Source organism: Orbicella faveolata, unplaced genomic scaffold, assembly GCF_042242905.1.
Source record: "Orbicella faveolata isolate gen_17 unplaced genomic scaffold, um_ofav_v1 contig_36, whole genome shotgun sequence".
Lineage (NCBI taxonomy): Eukaryota > Metazoa > Cnidaria > Anthozoa > Scleractinia > Merulinidae > Orbicella > Orbicella faveolata.
This window is the reverse complement of record NW_028301565.1, coordinates 9,934,690-9,947,209: the sequence shown is the minus strand read 5'-3', so window position 1 is coordinate 9,947,209 and position 12,520 is coordinate 9,934,690. Positions and strand designations below refer to the sequence as shown.

The 12,520-nt window shown below is 39.6% G+C and overlaps 1 protein-coding gene across 10 annotated transcripts; it reads left to right on the top strand.

The window, feature by feature from the left end:
• Nucleotides 1-814: 814 nt before the first annotated feature.
• LOC110051635 (TNF receptor-associated factor 2-like) lies at nt 815-12,210 on the top strand. Of its 10 annotated transcripts, none has more exons than XM_089275128.1 (11): nt 815-1,182; nt 1,853-1,928; nt 2,091-2,157; nt 2,604-2,791; nt 5,225-5,380; nt 5,827-5,878; nt 6,706-6,810; nt 7,048-7,212; nt 9,336-9,413; nt 9,526-9,615; nt 10,186-12,210. In XM_089275128.1, the coding sequence occupies exons 5-11, from the start codon at nt 5,232-5,234 to the stop codon at nt 11,212-11,214; spliced, it is 1,668 nt and encodes a 555-aa protein (XP_089131254.1). In that variant the 5' UTR covers nt 815-1,182; nt 1,853-1,928; nt 2,091-2,157; nt 2,604-2,791; nt 5,225-5,231; the 3' UTR covers nt 11,215-12,210. The 10 variants fall into 10 exon arrangements, with proteins under 10 accessions (XP_089131254.1, XP_089131256.1, XP_089131262.1 ...); XM_089275130.1 differs by having other exon boundaries at nt 815-1,186; XM_089275136.1 differs by having other exon boundaries at nt 815-1,928; nt 5,225-5,359.
• Nucleotides 12,211-12,520: the final 310 nt, after the last annotated feature.

Here is a 12,520-nt window from a genome sequence, read left to right as displayed (position 1 = left end):
CTGGGGTGTTTTGAATAGGCCACGAAGTGCTCTGTGGTTTTTCGACTACTACTGCTGTTTTGTAAAGCAAAGTGAACTAGGAACAGTTAGAAGGCACTCCGGCCATAAAATCTACTCGACAAGTAACTTTCTGTAATAAATGTTCGATGCTACAGGAGACGGCTTACCCAAAAAGATTCAGTCAACCTCAACAAACTCATACTGAGAAGAGGGCTTTCGCGAACCGGCTTTCGCGAACCGGCTTTCGTATGAGTGACACTGGAAATAGAGAAATATTGCGCAGATTGAGTGGTAGTTTTACAGCACCGAAACCTAAATTGGTTACACTGCTTCTCAGGGATTTGGTTTTGCCTCTGTAATATCATTGAACGATCTGAACGATTTGAGGATAATCGAAGCGCGGAGTTTAATATTGGCTGGCCGGGAACACGCAGTTCGCAAACCGGAGAGCTGAACCACTGTTTAAATCTTCGATCGAACTTTCATGTTGAATTTGAAACTGAAAATACACTAAGCGGTCAATTTCCGATAGGAATCTTGTGAGGTAAATGCAATTCTTGCAAATAGTCGCTGCATATTTACGTTTAGAGTCACTCTGGTTCAGAGTAAAGACATACAAAGTCAACTACTGCTTCCGTACGCTACCCCTCGAAAAATCAATTTTGCTCGAAGACCGAACTGCAATGGAGTTTAGTTACCAGTCTTATGCTGCGTGTTGTTAGATAGAACGCATGATATGATTGGCTCTGTATATCACATTACGTCAGAGGACATGTCTGCCACATAGGACATAACTGCAACGGTACATCATTGTGCCCAGACTAGCACTTGGGGGAATACTGTGCCCGAGAAGTCAAGCTTTATTGTGAGCGTTTTTCGTCTGCGTGAAAACCCAGCCGTGGATGAAAATTTAAAGTGGACTTTAATGTGGCTTTTTAATAGTGCTGATAAAATCTTTTTCATGTCTGCCAGGTCGTCCGTAGGTATACTCATCATCCAAGTAAGAACGCTTGATTATTTTAATTTCGTTTGTTACGCTTTATTCTGATCTCGGTAGGCTCGATTACCGGCCGCTGCACGGGAAAAGGGCCCTCGAACTGAGAGACCGGCGGAATTCGAGCCTAATCTCGCTACTGGCTTACCGCAAAACTACAGTAAAAATGTTTGCTGACCGACAGTGTAGTAGGTATCAACTAGTTACAGCTAGTGTGACTTTGACTTAAATATATATCCGCACGAATATCAAAAAAGCATGATAAGTTGGAACTCTGGAATATGTAATATCAGGATAAAAACCAACTTCTTGCGAACGAGAGAGAGAGAAAAAAACATTACACAGACTCGCTGAGAGACAGACTGTGATCAGCGGGTTAATATAATATAGCTGAGAGTGGGGGTTATTTTTACTCATAGCGTGACTAATACACCACGGTAATTGCATGTGACCGCCAAAAGTGACAAATATGCATGATGTCATCGTCTTGAAATTCGCTGGGGGTTCCCCTTATTTAACACATCGCAATGACATACAAATTTAAGACGTCTTCGGCAATGACCATGTCTTTTTAAAAGTGACGCCTGAAATACGATTGAGGAGCTTCGCGGGCAACATGGGAAGCATCGCTGGGATATGGGCCGTCACAGAGCCATAATACTAGACTAATACTTACCGGTCATGCAACAGCCCGGTAATCCAAGGTGGCGCTTGCTTGATCAGAATTCGCTCACTCGTCAAAATACCCCTGAACGTGAGAGGATTTCACTGAGTACGTAGTGTTTTACTAATTTACCGTGCTTTACCAACAATTATTTATCGATGATTCATCATGATTTTGCGAATTCTTCGCGTAAGGGTTACCTCGACGACCTCAGGAGTGTTGAATGTGATTCTGACCTCCAAATCTGTACAAGCAAACTACATCCAACTGGTGAGTACCTAACCAAGGTGCGGGAATCAGTACAGAATATCAACTAGCTGATATCAAAATATATATACTTTGATAAATGTATTATATCTTGATATTTTGACATGATATTTTGTTAGCTGACTTTTTGATATGATATCTACTTTCATGGCTCTTATTGGAAAGAATAAGCACCGTGATAACATCCATTATATATCATGAAGGTCTGGATGGGATGCAAACGTCATCTCAGGTATATAGGTTAAAATTTTGTCTACAGTATTTGTCAGTTGTCGGTTAAAATTTTCGGCCATTTGTTAGTTGTCAGTTAAGTGGCTGTTATTAATAACTAAAGACCTAAAACCTCTCCTGCTGCACTTTCCATTCAACAAAAAAATTCCGAAAATTTCGAAACGGTGACATATGTATCATATTTCCTGGCCCGGGAAGGGTTTCAGACTATCCGGAAATTGTTAAAATTTTGACAAGCAAACCATGCAACCGAAAATTTCTTAGGTCTTGTTAAAATTTCTTTTTTCAATTTTTCTCTCTTTTATAAAAGATCATACAGTCCATACAAACTGTGTCACATCAGTTAACCCCATCCAGGTCGCATTACAGTGTAATAGGCAAAAATAATTACGGCAGCTGAAAACTTGCACGAAATCTAGATAAATCTCTCATTTTATGGTTCTACAGGGGATTCCCCGAATTGTGATTTGCAAGTGTCCTCTGCAACTCTACGTTGGATCAAAAGTGATCTAATCTAATAGAAAATGAAGAATATATAAAAGTAGAGACCGATACAACGCCAAAGGATGGTTTTAAATTTGGTGTACTTTCGGCTGGCCACACTAGCCTTCTTCAAGTACAATGACAATTTTACGGTAAGAAATCAGTCTCAGTCAAAGAAAAAAAGCAAGAAGTGCTAAGTAAGAAGATACTAAGATACTATCTTTAGATGAGCCAGCAAAAATGTGTCGTGAGCAAAGGCACGCGTGCACAGGCAACCCAAGCTCACGTTCTGATATTGTGAATAAAGCGAGTTTGTTTGGGATCGGACCCTGTCATTTCAGAATGTATAATTTCGACTGTTTTGTGATTAAAAACGGACTTATCTTTTGCTGTGCAGATTAAAAAAAGGGATTTTGGCGATTGTTACCTCGTCGACTTTTACTCTTTGAGGTGAAACGGTTCGGTCCCAAGCAAATGCATCAGTCAAATCCAGTAGTGTCTTCCCCCGGGCCAACCCTCGGGCAATAGCAATTTATATAAAATTAATAAAAGAACAATGGCAAAATTTTCGGGGTGGGACAAATAAATGGGTCAAATGCGCCAAGGTCACAGTCATGAGTCATGATTACGTGAGCTTGGGCTGCCTGTGCTTCATGTCGTCATCACGCTTATTAAAAATTTGCGGTGTAAGCAGTTATATCAGAAGACTTCGTGAGTTGAGATGCTCGCACTACCTGCAGAGTTTAAGGGAAACTATTCATTTTATAGTCGTTGTAGATGACACTGGAAAGGTAAATATTCGCCTTCATTCTTCACAAATATGACAACGACTCTTCACGACACAGGAGTATAACTGAAAATTACAAAAAAAAAAAAATAATAATAATAATAATAATTATAATGTTATTGATAATATTGACTAGTCATAATTATTGATGATGTATTGAACCTAAACTTATGCGTCATTACTTAGATAGCAGGTTTACCCGATGCTGACGTTCAATATATGCATTTAGGCCACATGATTATATCTTTATGAATTCGTTTGATTCGTTATTCTTTGATGATCAATATGCAATAGTACCATACTTATGTCATGTAAATAACAATTACTCACCACTTAGCCATTTTTAAATTATAAGCGCTTAAATCTTTAAATTGAGGGTGTTTTTAGCAGGTTGTATCGTTGCTATAGTAACCCTTTATGCTATTGCTGCAGAAGACGACAAACGTATCAAACCACCAGAGATTACTTTAATCTTTATTGTAGTTGATTAGTAGATTCTGAAGAGTGGATCTCTGTGGCTTGGAAGAACTAATACGATGAAGTCTGCCATTGAATGTTCGCAATACTGACGCTGATCGCAACTGAAATCGAAACCTAAAATTCTAGTCCTAAAACGCACTATTCATGAGCTGCCATATACAGGAAAACTGCAATCGCTAAACTATGTAATTAAGACCACAGAGAAACATAATGAAATAATCACGCATATTTCTATAATCACGCATTGTTCAAAGTCACGCATTCTTCGTAAATCACGCGGGCTGTCCGTGTTCATGTTCATAGATCACGCAACGAAATTAGAACTGTTCATAACAGCTATAAAGATGACTATCAACTCGGTATGATTGGACCTTAGTGTGATAAAATTATTTAGCATCTCTTGATAAAGTTTGGTAGTATTGATGAGGCAAAATAACTGCTTGAAGGTGCTAAAAACTGTAAATGTTGCCAACACATACCTTATGAATAGCTTCACGATTTTCTGGATTGCAGTGCCGTGCGTAATATGTATGGGTTATTGACCAAGCTTGTTCGGTCAAGATGGCTGGATATTGGCCAAGTTCTTTTTTTTGCGTGTTTATTGACCGAGACGGGGTCGAGGTCCATAAACTCGCAAAAAAAGAACGAGGCCAATATCAAGCCATCTTGACCGAACAAGCTTGGTCAATAAAGGATTTATTATATGGCTTTCGGGGAAATTTTTCTTGCGGGACACGGCGGGTAGTCCCGAGCGGGCAAGATAGCTCCACCTTGCCCGCTCGGGTAGCCAATCACAGAACAGGATTTGATTCATCTTGCCCGCTCACGGAGCTAGCCATATAATATCCTCTATTTACACCCATACTATAATATATATCGCCCGGATTACCTGGCCTTTGGCCTAATATGCGAAGCTACATGTCATTAAGCGCAAGGCGATACTTCTCAGTTGAATGCTGTGAATTCGCATTACTAAGTTGTAATATTTTTGTGATGGAAAGAGGCTTTGAAAAACCATTCGTGTTTAATGCTTTAATTTGAGAGTAGCTTTCTGTTGTAGCAGTTTCTCCTTGCCCCTGGTTGAACATAGTGTTTTAGACATATTTCTAATGTTCATCACTAATCTTGTTCCGTCCTCCATCATCCCGTTGGGTTGCGGAATGCAATAATTTGCGGAGCAAAAGAAATTTAATTATCGTAAAAACTCTTATTCTTAGGCCGTTCACTTCTGAGGATGTATGTTGAAGCATACGAAACATCAGACCATTAACCAAATTTTTTTTGCAACTGTTTTCTTTCATTTATGTCGTCTCGGCAGTTGAGCCATGCCTGGATACAATTTGGCTCCCATTGATCGATCAGGAATCGATAAAAAGAACTTGTGCCCTAAATGCGACGGACTTCTTAGAGAAGCTGTGCAGACCATAGCCTGTGGCCACAGATACTGCAAAACGTGCGTGGATACTATACTACGGTAACCTTATTATATTAGGTCATGAGCTTTTCCTTATTTTGTCTCCTCACTGCTCCCCCTCCTTTTAAGCTTTACCGCCAACCAACTTCTTTATATAACTGATATTTAATTTTACTCAGCTCGATTAGCTGTTAAGTTACTCTAGGTGAATTTGCCTAATTTTCTGTTTTGTAATGAGCAATGTTAGCTCCACGTATGTAAGAAACTAAACGGGAGAAGGGCACCCAGGAGGGTTGCTAAAAAAAAGACAAGAAGAAAAATGCTATTCAGTCTTGGTCTCTGACAAATTATTGTCTTTGTCGTGTAATATTTTGCAGTACGTCGGCTATTGAAAAAAGGAAAAATCAGTGGCTTGTACTTAGCTAATAAGTAAACGTGATTACTTCTAATTACATCATCGATCCCTTCTCGATTTACTAATTGTTTCCTTGTGTATTTTGCCTTAGCCAGGGAGTTGGAAAATGCGTCATCGATGATTTAGCCATTAGACGTGAACAGGTCAGTTCATTGACGTCACACGCCCTTCAACTATTCAGCCTGTGTTTAAGCTAAGTAGCCCTTTTCACGGTTACCTTTGCTCATTTGCATTACAATAAAATCTAGCATGTATGTGAGGCAATTTCGGGCTATTGTGTAGTTTTAGCCCGAAATTTCCTCGCATCCACGTTGGATTACATTGTAATGCAAATGAGAAAAATTAACCGTGAAAAGGGCTATTAGCCAACCTCGTTCCCAAGCTCTCTCTATTTTCCCCCCTTGACTCGGGTCTGGTCAGAAACTTTTCATTGTGGGTAGGGTCAACTAAATATGTCTTTCGCGATCTGCATTGAAGAGAATTCAGGAAGTGCGGTCGCTAACTACCTACGGGCAATAAATGACTGTATACCTTTGAAAGTTCAGCTACATTCAAATCTTCATGCTAACTTGAGTGGACAAAATCAAGAGAACCATAATCTCTTGACAAAATAAATTAAGGGAAAAACTTTTCTTTCAAGAAAATTTATCCAGCTTAATCAAGCATATATTTCACTATGATTTGAATTAGAGGCGATTGATTTAAAACCGGTTTCGTTGTTTCTTGTTGCGTGAACATCAAACACATCGTTCGCTATTGACGGTGATTTTCAATTACCATTGATGTAAAATAATTCTTGATTACGCCAACAAAACGCGTTACATCTAAGTCCAGATATAAACTTTAGTTATACGTACATAAGTTTGATCGGCATAATGCAAATATCCTCAACAGGCAACACTCTACCGAAAATTGGTCAAACAGTTCTATATATAATATAATGTCATTTACATTTTGTTAACGCCTAAAGGTTTTCTTGGACCGCTTTGTGGAGCGAGAGATCCAGTCATTAACTCTTCACTGTGTTAACCAGGAACAAGGTTGTGAGTGGAGAGGCGAGCTGAGGAAACGAGAGGTGAACTTTGTGAAGTAATTTTTTGACAGATGCGCGACGTGATGGCGCCTATAAATATTCTGTTGCGAAAAATCCATTACTTGTGGACGGTATTAATTGTGTACTGTTCAGTTAACTCAAATCCGGTTCTTATCATACAATTATATGCACAATAAATGTTCCGTAACTTATTGTGCTCATTAGATTTTAATTACTGGCAGCTTATGTTTGATTCCCAACGTATTGCGTTATTATCAGGTTCATGACGCTGTCTGTGAGTACGTTAAAGTACAGTGCGTTCATTCGGGATGCGGTGAACTGGTGACCAGGGCAAAGCTCGCGGAACATCTCGAGCAGGCTTGTCAGTACAGAATGGTAACATGTGAGTACTGCCAAGCTCCTGTCGTTTTTGCAGATATAAAGGTAAGCTAACGCCAGAAGTAAAAAAAAAACAAAAGCAAAAAACTAAAAAAACAAACAAACAAACAAAAGAAACATAACAGCAAATACACTACAGCAAATAGCTAGATTACATTTTCATAGAAGGCGAAAAGTCGTGCAAATTATGGGGAAGGTATATATAATATTAAGCTCTCTCAGTTTCACACACCTGATGACCACTACCATGACCTGATGTTAACATTATTTTCTTGTGGAAATATTTTAGCTAACAGACAAATTCGGCTAACTCACGTGACTTGAATTGGGTACAACAACAACCAAAACAAGTGCGTTCGTATTGACATTTAGAGAAAAATAAGCCACGATTCCGCGGTTTTGTTGTACCGGAGACTGTCAGAACAGCTCCGCTAATCGAATCGATCTGTCGTTTCACGGGTTTCAGTTAAATTTTAAATGTCTCTTCTCTGTTTGGATCGTGAAAATGAAAAGAGATCCACGATATTTCAAATTCAGTACTGCAGCGAACACTTCATTAGAAGATTTTATTAATCCTTGCTCTAGTAAAAATCGATTGAAGGCCGATGCAGTTCCTTTTTTTTTGTTCGTGGGATAAAGATAAGCAGGAGAAGGTCCAAGCGGTGAAGAGGTACGCTTCAGAAAAGATGAATCAAAGCAGAAAAGAAAATCAAGCAACGGATTCGGCAGCATCTGAAGGAGAATGTGTCACGTTGGTCTCGACGAGGACGGGCGAAGAAATTATTTCTCGAAAGGCACAAACATCTTGCGGATGAAATCTGTGGTTAATTAGATGAACATCTTAGAATTCCCTGATTACATAATTTTTCTGTATTCCACCTTCTTTCCGAATGCACAGCCCAAAGAAAGAGGGCAAATTTATTACACTTTTCACTGGATTTAACAGTCATGGTGAATTCATGAATATTTTACAATTTCTGTTGCCTAATCTATATAGAAAAATGCAAATTTACTGGGATACTGCAACAAAAAAATCAAGTGTCATCAACACAGAGAAACCGCTTTAGAAATATAGCAAGACTGGGTAGTCTTGTAAAGATTGCATCACTCGGGATGCCTTTGATATTAAAACATGAATAATCAATCAACCGGAACAATAATGCAAATACATGATTGCAGTGTCCACCGCTTCCTCCCTTACACGAAGAGCGTTTAAAAACTTCTGTCCTGCCATCGCTTTCCCTGAAGATTACGGCTAAAATGAGGCTTTTCAATTTTTCTTAGAGATCTTTAGCAATGTGCCTTTACATGGAAATCCTCCAACTGCTGAAACGTGAAAACATCGTAAACATACCCTTCCCGAAAGAACTTATATCTTTCTCCAGCATTCTTTTTCCGCCTTGCTCGAGCCGCGAAGACCATGTTCGTTGTGCCAAATTTTGGAAAATTTCTCGAGTATTTTGACCATTTCTATTCTTTATTAAATTAACAACTACAGCAACGCACAAAATTAACACGACAAATACAAGTGGCTGCAATAATAAAGAAAATGTAAGGGAGCCTCGTTTTCACGCAATGTAAACACCCAATTCAACGTCACGTGTGTGTTAGCCGAATTTGTCTATTGTTTGCTTATGCGATACCATCTCTTTCACAACATCAGCCTTCTCTTTACGAACCTGCCAAGCTAGCTCGGTACATTTAAAGATACCTTTCACTTTGCTAGCATATATATATATTTGCTAGCTTATCTATCTATCTATCTATCTATCTATCTATCTATCTGTCTGTCTGTCTGTCTGTCTCTGTCTGTCTGTCTGTCTGTCCGTCCGTCCGTCCGTCTGTCTATCTGTCTATCTGTCTGTCTGTCTGTCTGTCTGTCTATCTATCTATCTATCTATCTATCAACCTAAAGTTAGCTTTTAATTGGCATTAGTAATGATGGCATGAACATATTGTACTGGGCCGGGTTGTTGTACTGATCTGTTGGTCCTTCTCAAAACAGAAGGACCAACAATACAATCAGACTGAACCTCATCGAAAAGTTACAAAACTAAAATTGAAATTCGTGCTAAACCTGGGAACCGTTAGCTTAGTCGAGCTTTGACTAACCCGGCCCACAATTTGATAGCTAATACAGCAATTGATCATTTTTCTTTCTTGTACAGAAACACCAGGAAACGCAATGTCCTTCGGTCTTGATTGTTTGCCCAGAGTGTAACAGGAAGGACATTCCTCGTGCACAGGTGAGCTCATCGCCCATTTTAATTTACTAATTTTGCGCCAAGGTGGATACGATTGCGTTTTGACGTTTTTTAATGAAATTATTTTATCTAAATTGTTTTATTTACCTTCCAGATATCTGCTCATCTTGATCCAATGGCCGGAGACTGCGAAGAGATGCAAGCACCTTGTCCATTGACGCAGATTGGATGTTCTGAAACTAAAGTCTGCTTGTTACTTTTATTTTGATTTGTCAATTAAGCAATCACACCTCCCTATGGTACATGTGAGGCCTTTCAGAAAATTTTGTTCTCGAGTCCAACGATTACTTCTGACAACCTGCTGTTTTACTGCGAGTTTTTCTAAGTCTTGAAGTTAACATTCAGCCTACTTATAAATGATATTAGAAAATGAAAGTATTAAAGTCGCGGACGACTTCTATTCACGATTTCAGTCTGTAGTATCAGAAAACGATCGCGTACTGAGTAAGCGTAGCGAACTGGGGAGCGAGTCTTCGGATACAACTCAAGGAGTCAATAATTAAACGTGTAAAGCATTTTCCATGGTGGAATTTGTTTATTTTATTGATTTTTTGGGTACTGAGATTTTTCTCGTGCAAGGATTACAGCAAAGGGAAAGTAGACAAAACTAGTTATAGATTTAAGTTTGAAATTAATAAACGTAAAACATTAGAGATAAGGAATTATCATTAATTGCATACATTTTACATTACATTACCTCATTGTACATAAATTGTGCTAATTCATCTCCTTTCTTTCGTTATCCATTTTCTAGATCATGAAACCGCAAGAAAGGAGGATTCATGAAGAGAGTGCCAGTGCTGCTCACATGATGCTCCTCTTTCAATCAGTCATGCAACTCTTCTCTGTGGTTGGCAGAACCTTGCAGGGTTCCAATCGAGTCAATGTCAGAGAGTTGAACTTACCATCTCAAGAAGAATTGGAGAGATGCGTTAAACAAGTGGAGAATGTGTTGAAAGAGAACAAAGAGTTGAAATCAAAATTGTTGCAGCAAGAAAACCGTATTCGACAGCTGGAAGGCGCAAGACAGGGAGAGCCAGTTATTGCAGGCTCAGCATCGGGGCAAGAATCAACGAGGGAGCTATCCCGGAGAATTGATAACGAAGAGGCAAAAACAGCTGACCTAGAAGTTCTCATCGTTGAAGGGAATCGGCAAAATGAAGATCTTCAGCGGCAAGTTGCTACCTTAGCAAGAGGGCAGGAAAGTTCCAAGGAAACAATAAACCGCTTACAAAGGCAGTTTGAGTCCGTAAGTCACTCGCTGGCTTTGCGAAATGTTACACTAAGTGATTTGGAGGAATATGTCCGACAGCAGGATGTATCCAGCCACGACGGAATCTTATTATGGAAAATTTCCGACTTCACTAGGAGAAGACAAGATGCACTCTCTGGAAATCAGGTGTCTTTTTACAGTCCGTGTTTCTTCACCAGTCGTTATGGATACAAGATGTGCGCGCGCATCTATTTAAATGGCGACGGCATTGGCAAAGGAACTCACATCTCGATCTTCTTTGTTGTCATGCGCGGTCAGTATGACGCTTTACTCCGCTGGCCATTCAGACAGAAGGTCACCTTCATGTTATTGGATCAGGATAACGTTGAGCACGTGATCGATGCTTTCAGACCTGATCCCAGCAGCTCCTCCTTCCAGAGACCAAGAAGAGAAACCAACATCGCCAGCGGATGTCCCACCTTCTGCCCTCTATCCGAGTTAAACAATCACGCCTACGTCCGAGATGACACCATGTTCTTGAAGATTATTGTTGACACCACAGATCTGTGAAGCTATTACGATCTCGTAGACTGGTCAAAAGTACGGTTTGCTGATATTAGAAACTCAAGTACTGCAACTACACATTTCCCAATGCATGTGATTTGAATTATGTCAACAGACAAAGGTAAAGGCCGGTATACAAAGTGTATGCACGTCTAAGTCAAAACACTTGAAAAGTTTGGCGTGAACCGCAAAACAATCGACCGATAGATCAGAAGTCCTTTACTGAATCGAAAGGAACATTGTATTAATACGAGTGATAATCAATATTGTTCGAGAGGAAGGACAACAATGTTGATAATCTAAAATATGAAACAACCATGAAGGTTATTAGTAGTTTTAAACATTTATTGGAATATCGCAAATGGCCCTGGCCTGGCCCTAAAAGGTGTACCCTTTAGCAGATTTACAAATGACTAAAATAATTATGGATAACGAAGCGATTATCGGGCATTATATATTTGCATGTTCCTGAGACTCGCTGCGCACGTTAAGGAAAATGGAAGACAACTGCCGAAATATTATAAGATTCTCGAAAACTTGGACTCGTTTCATAAAGCTGAATAGACCTATAGATTTAAGGAATCCTTGCAACTTGAAGTAACAAGTCCATGATTCATACTATTTAAGTGCGATAATAAAGAACGGAATCGAGTTCGTCCCGGAAGGGTTATTAGTTTGCTGCTTGATTTGTTTTGTATTTGACTTTTAATATTTATTTAAAGTGATTTTGCAATGATATCGGTGTTCAAACTTGAATAAGTTCAAGGTTTTCTGGACTGAGTTTTCTTTGAAAACCAGGTTAGAGAACTAGGAGCTTATATGCTTGTTATCAGTAAATACAGAAGCACAAGGTGATATTCTTCTGATAATTCTACGGCGAGCAATCCGTATGCCGTATGCTGACCAAAAGGGGGTTTTTCCCCGGGATCTCCGGTTTCCCTCTTAAATAGAACGATTTTTGTAAGCCTTAGAAGTAACGAATTAAATGCAAGAAAAGGTCAATGATTGTCTATTTTGTCGCTAGTTGCTGATTTAACAGTGAACCTTAAGAAGCTAGTTTTACGTGGGTAAAAAGGTAAAGTCTGCATACGAGCCAAGTGGCCCATCAGGCCGAAGCTTAACCCGGTTCTGTAGCATGAAGCGAGTGGGAGTATTTCTACTCCCCCCTGGATGGTATGCTAGTCCATCACAAGATTACCCCCAGTTTTAAATTCGCCGGTACCCCTTTGTGTATCTGGGTGGGGAGGGGCACTGCGTGAGTCAAGTGTCTTGCCTAATGACACAGCACAATGTCTTCCGTCCAGGGCTCGAA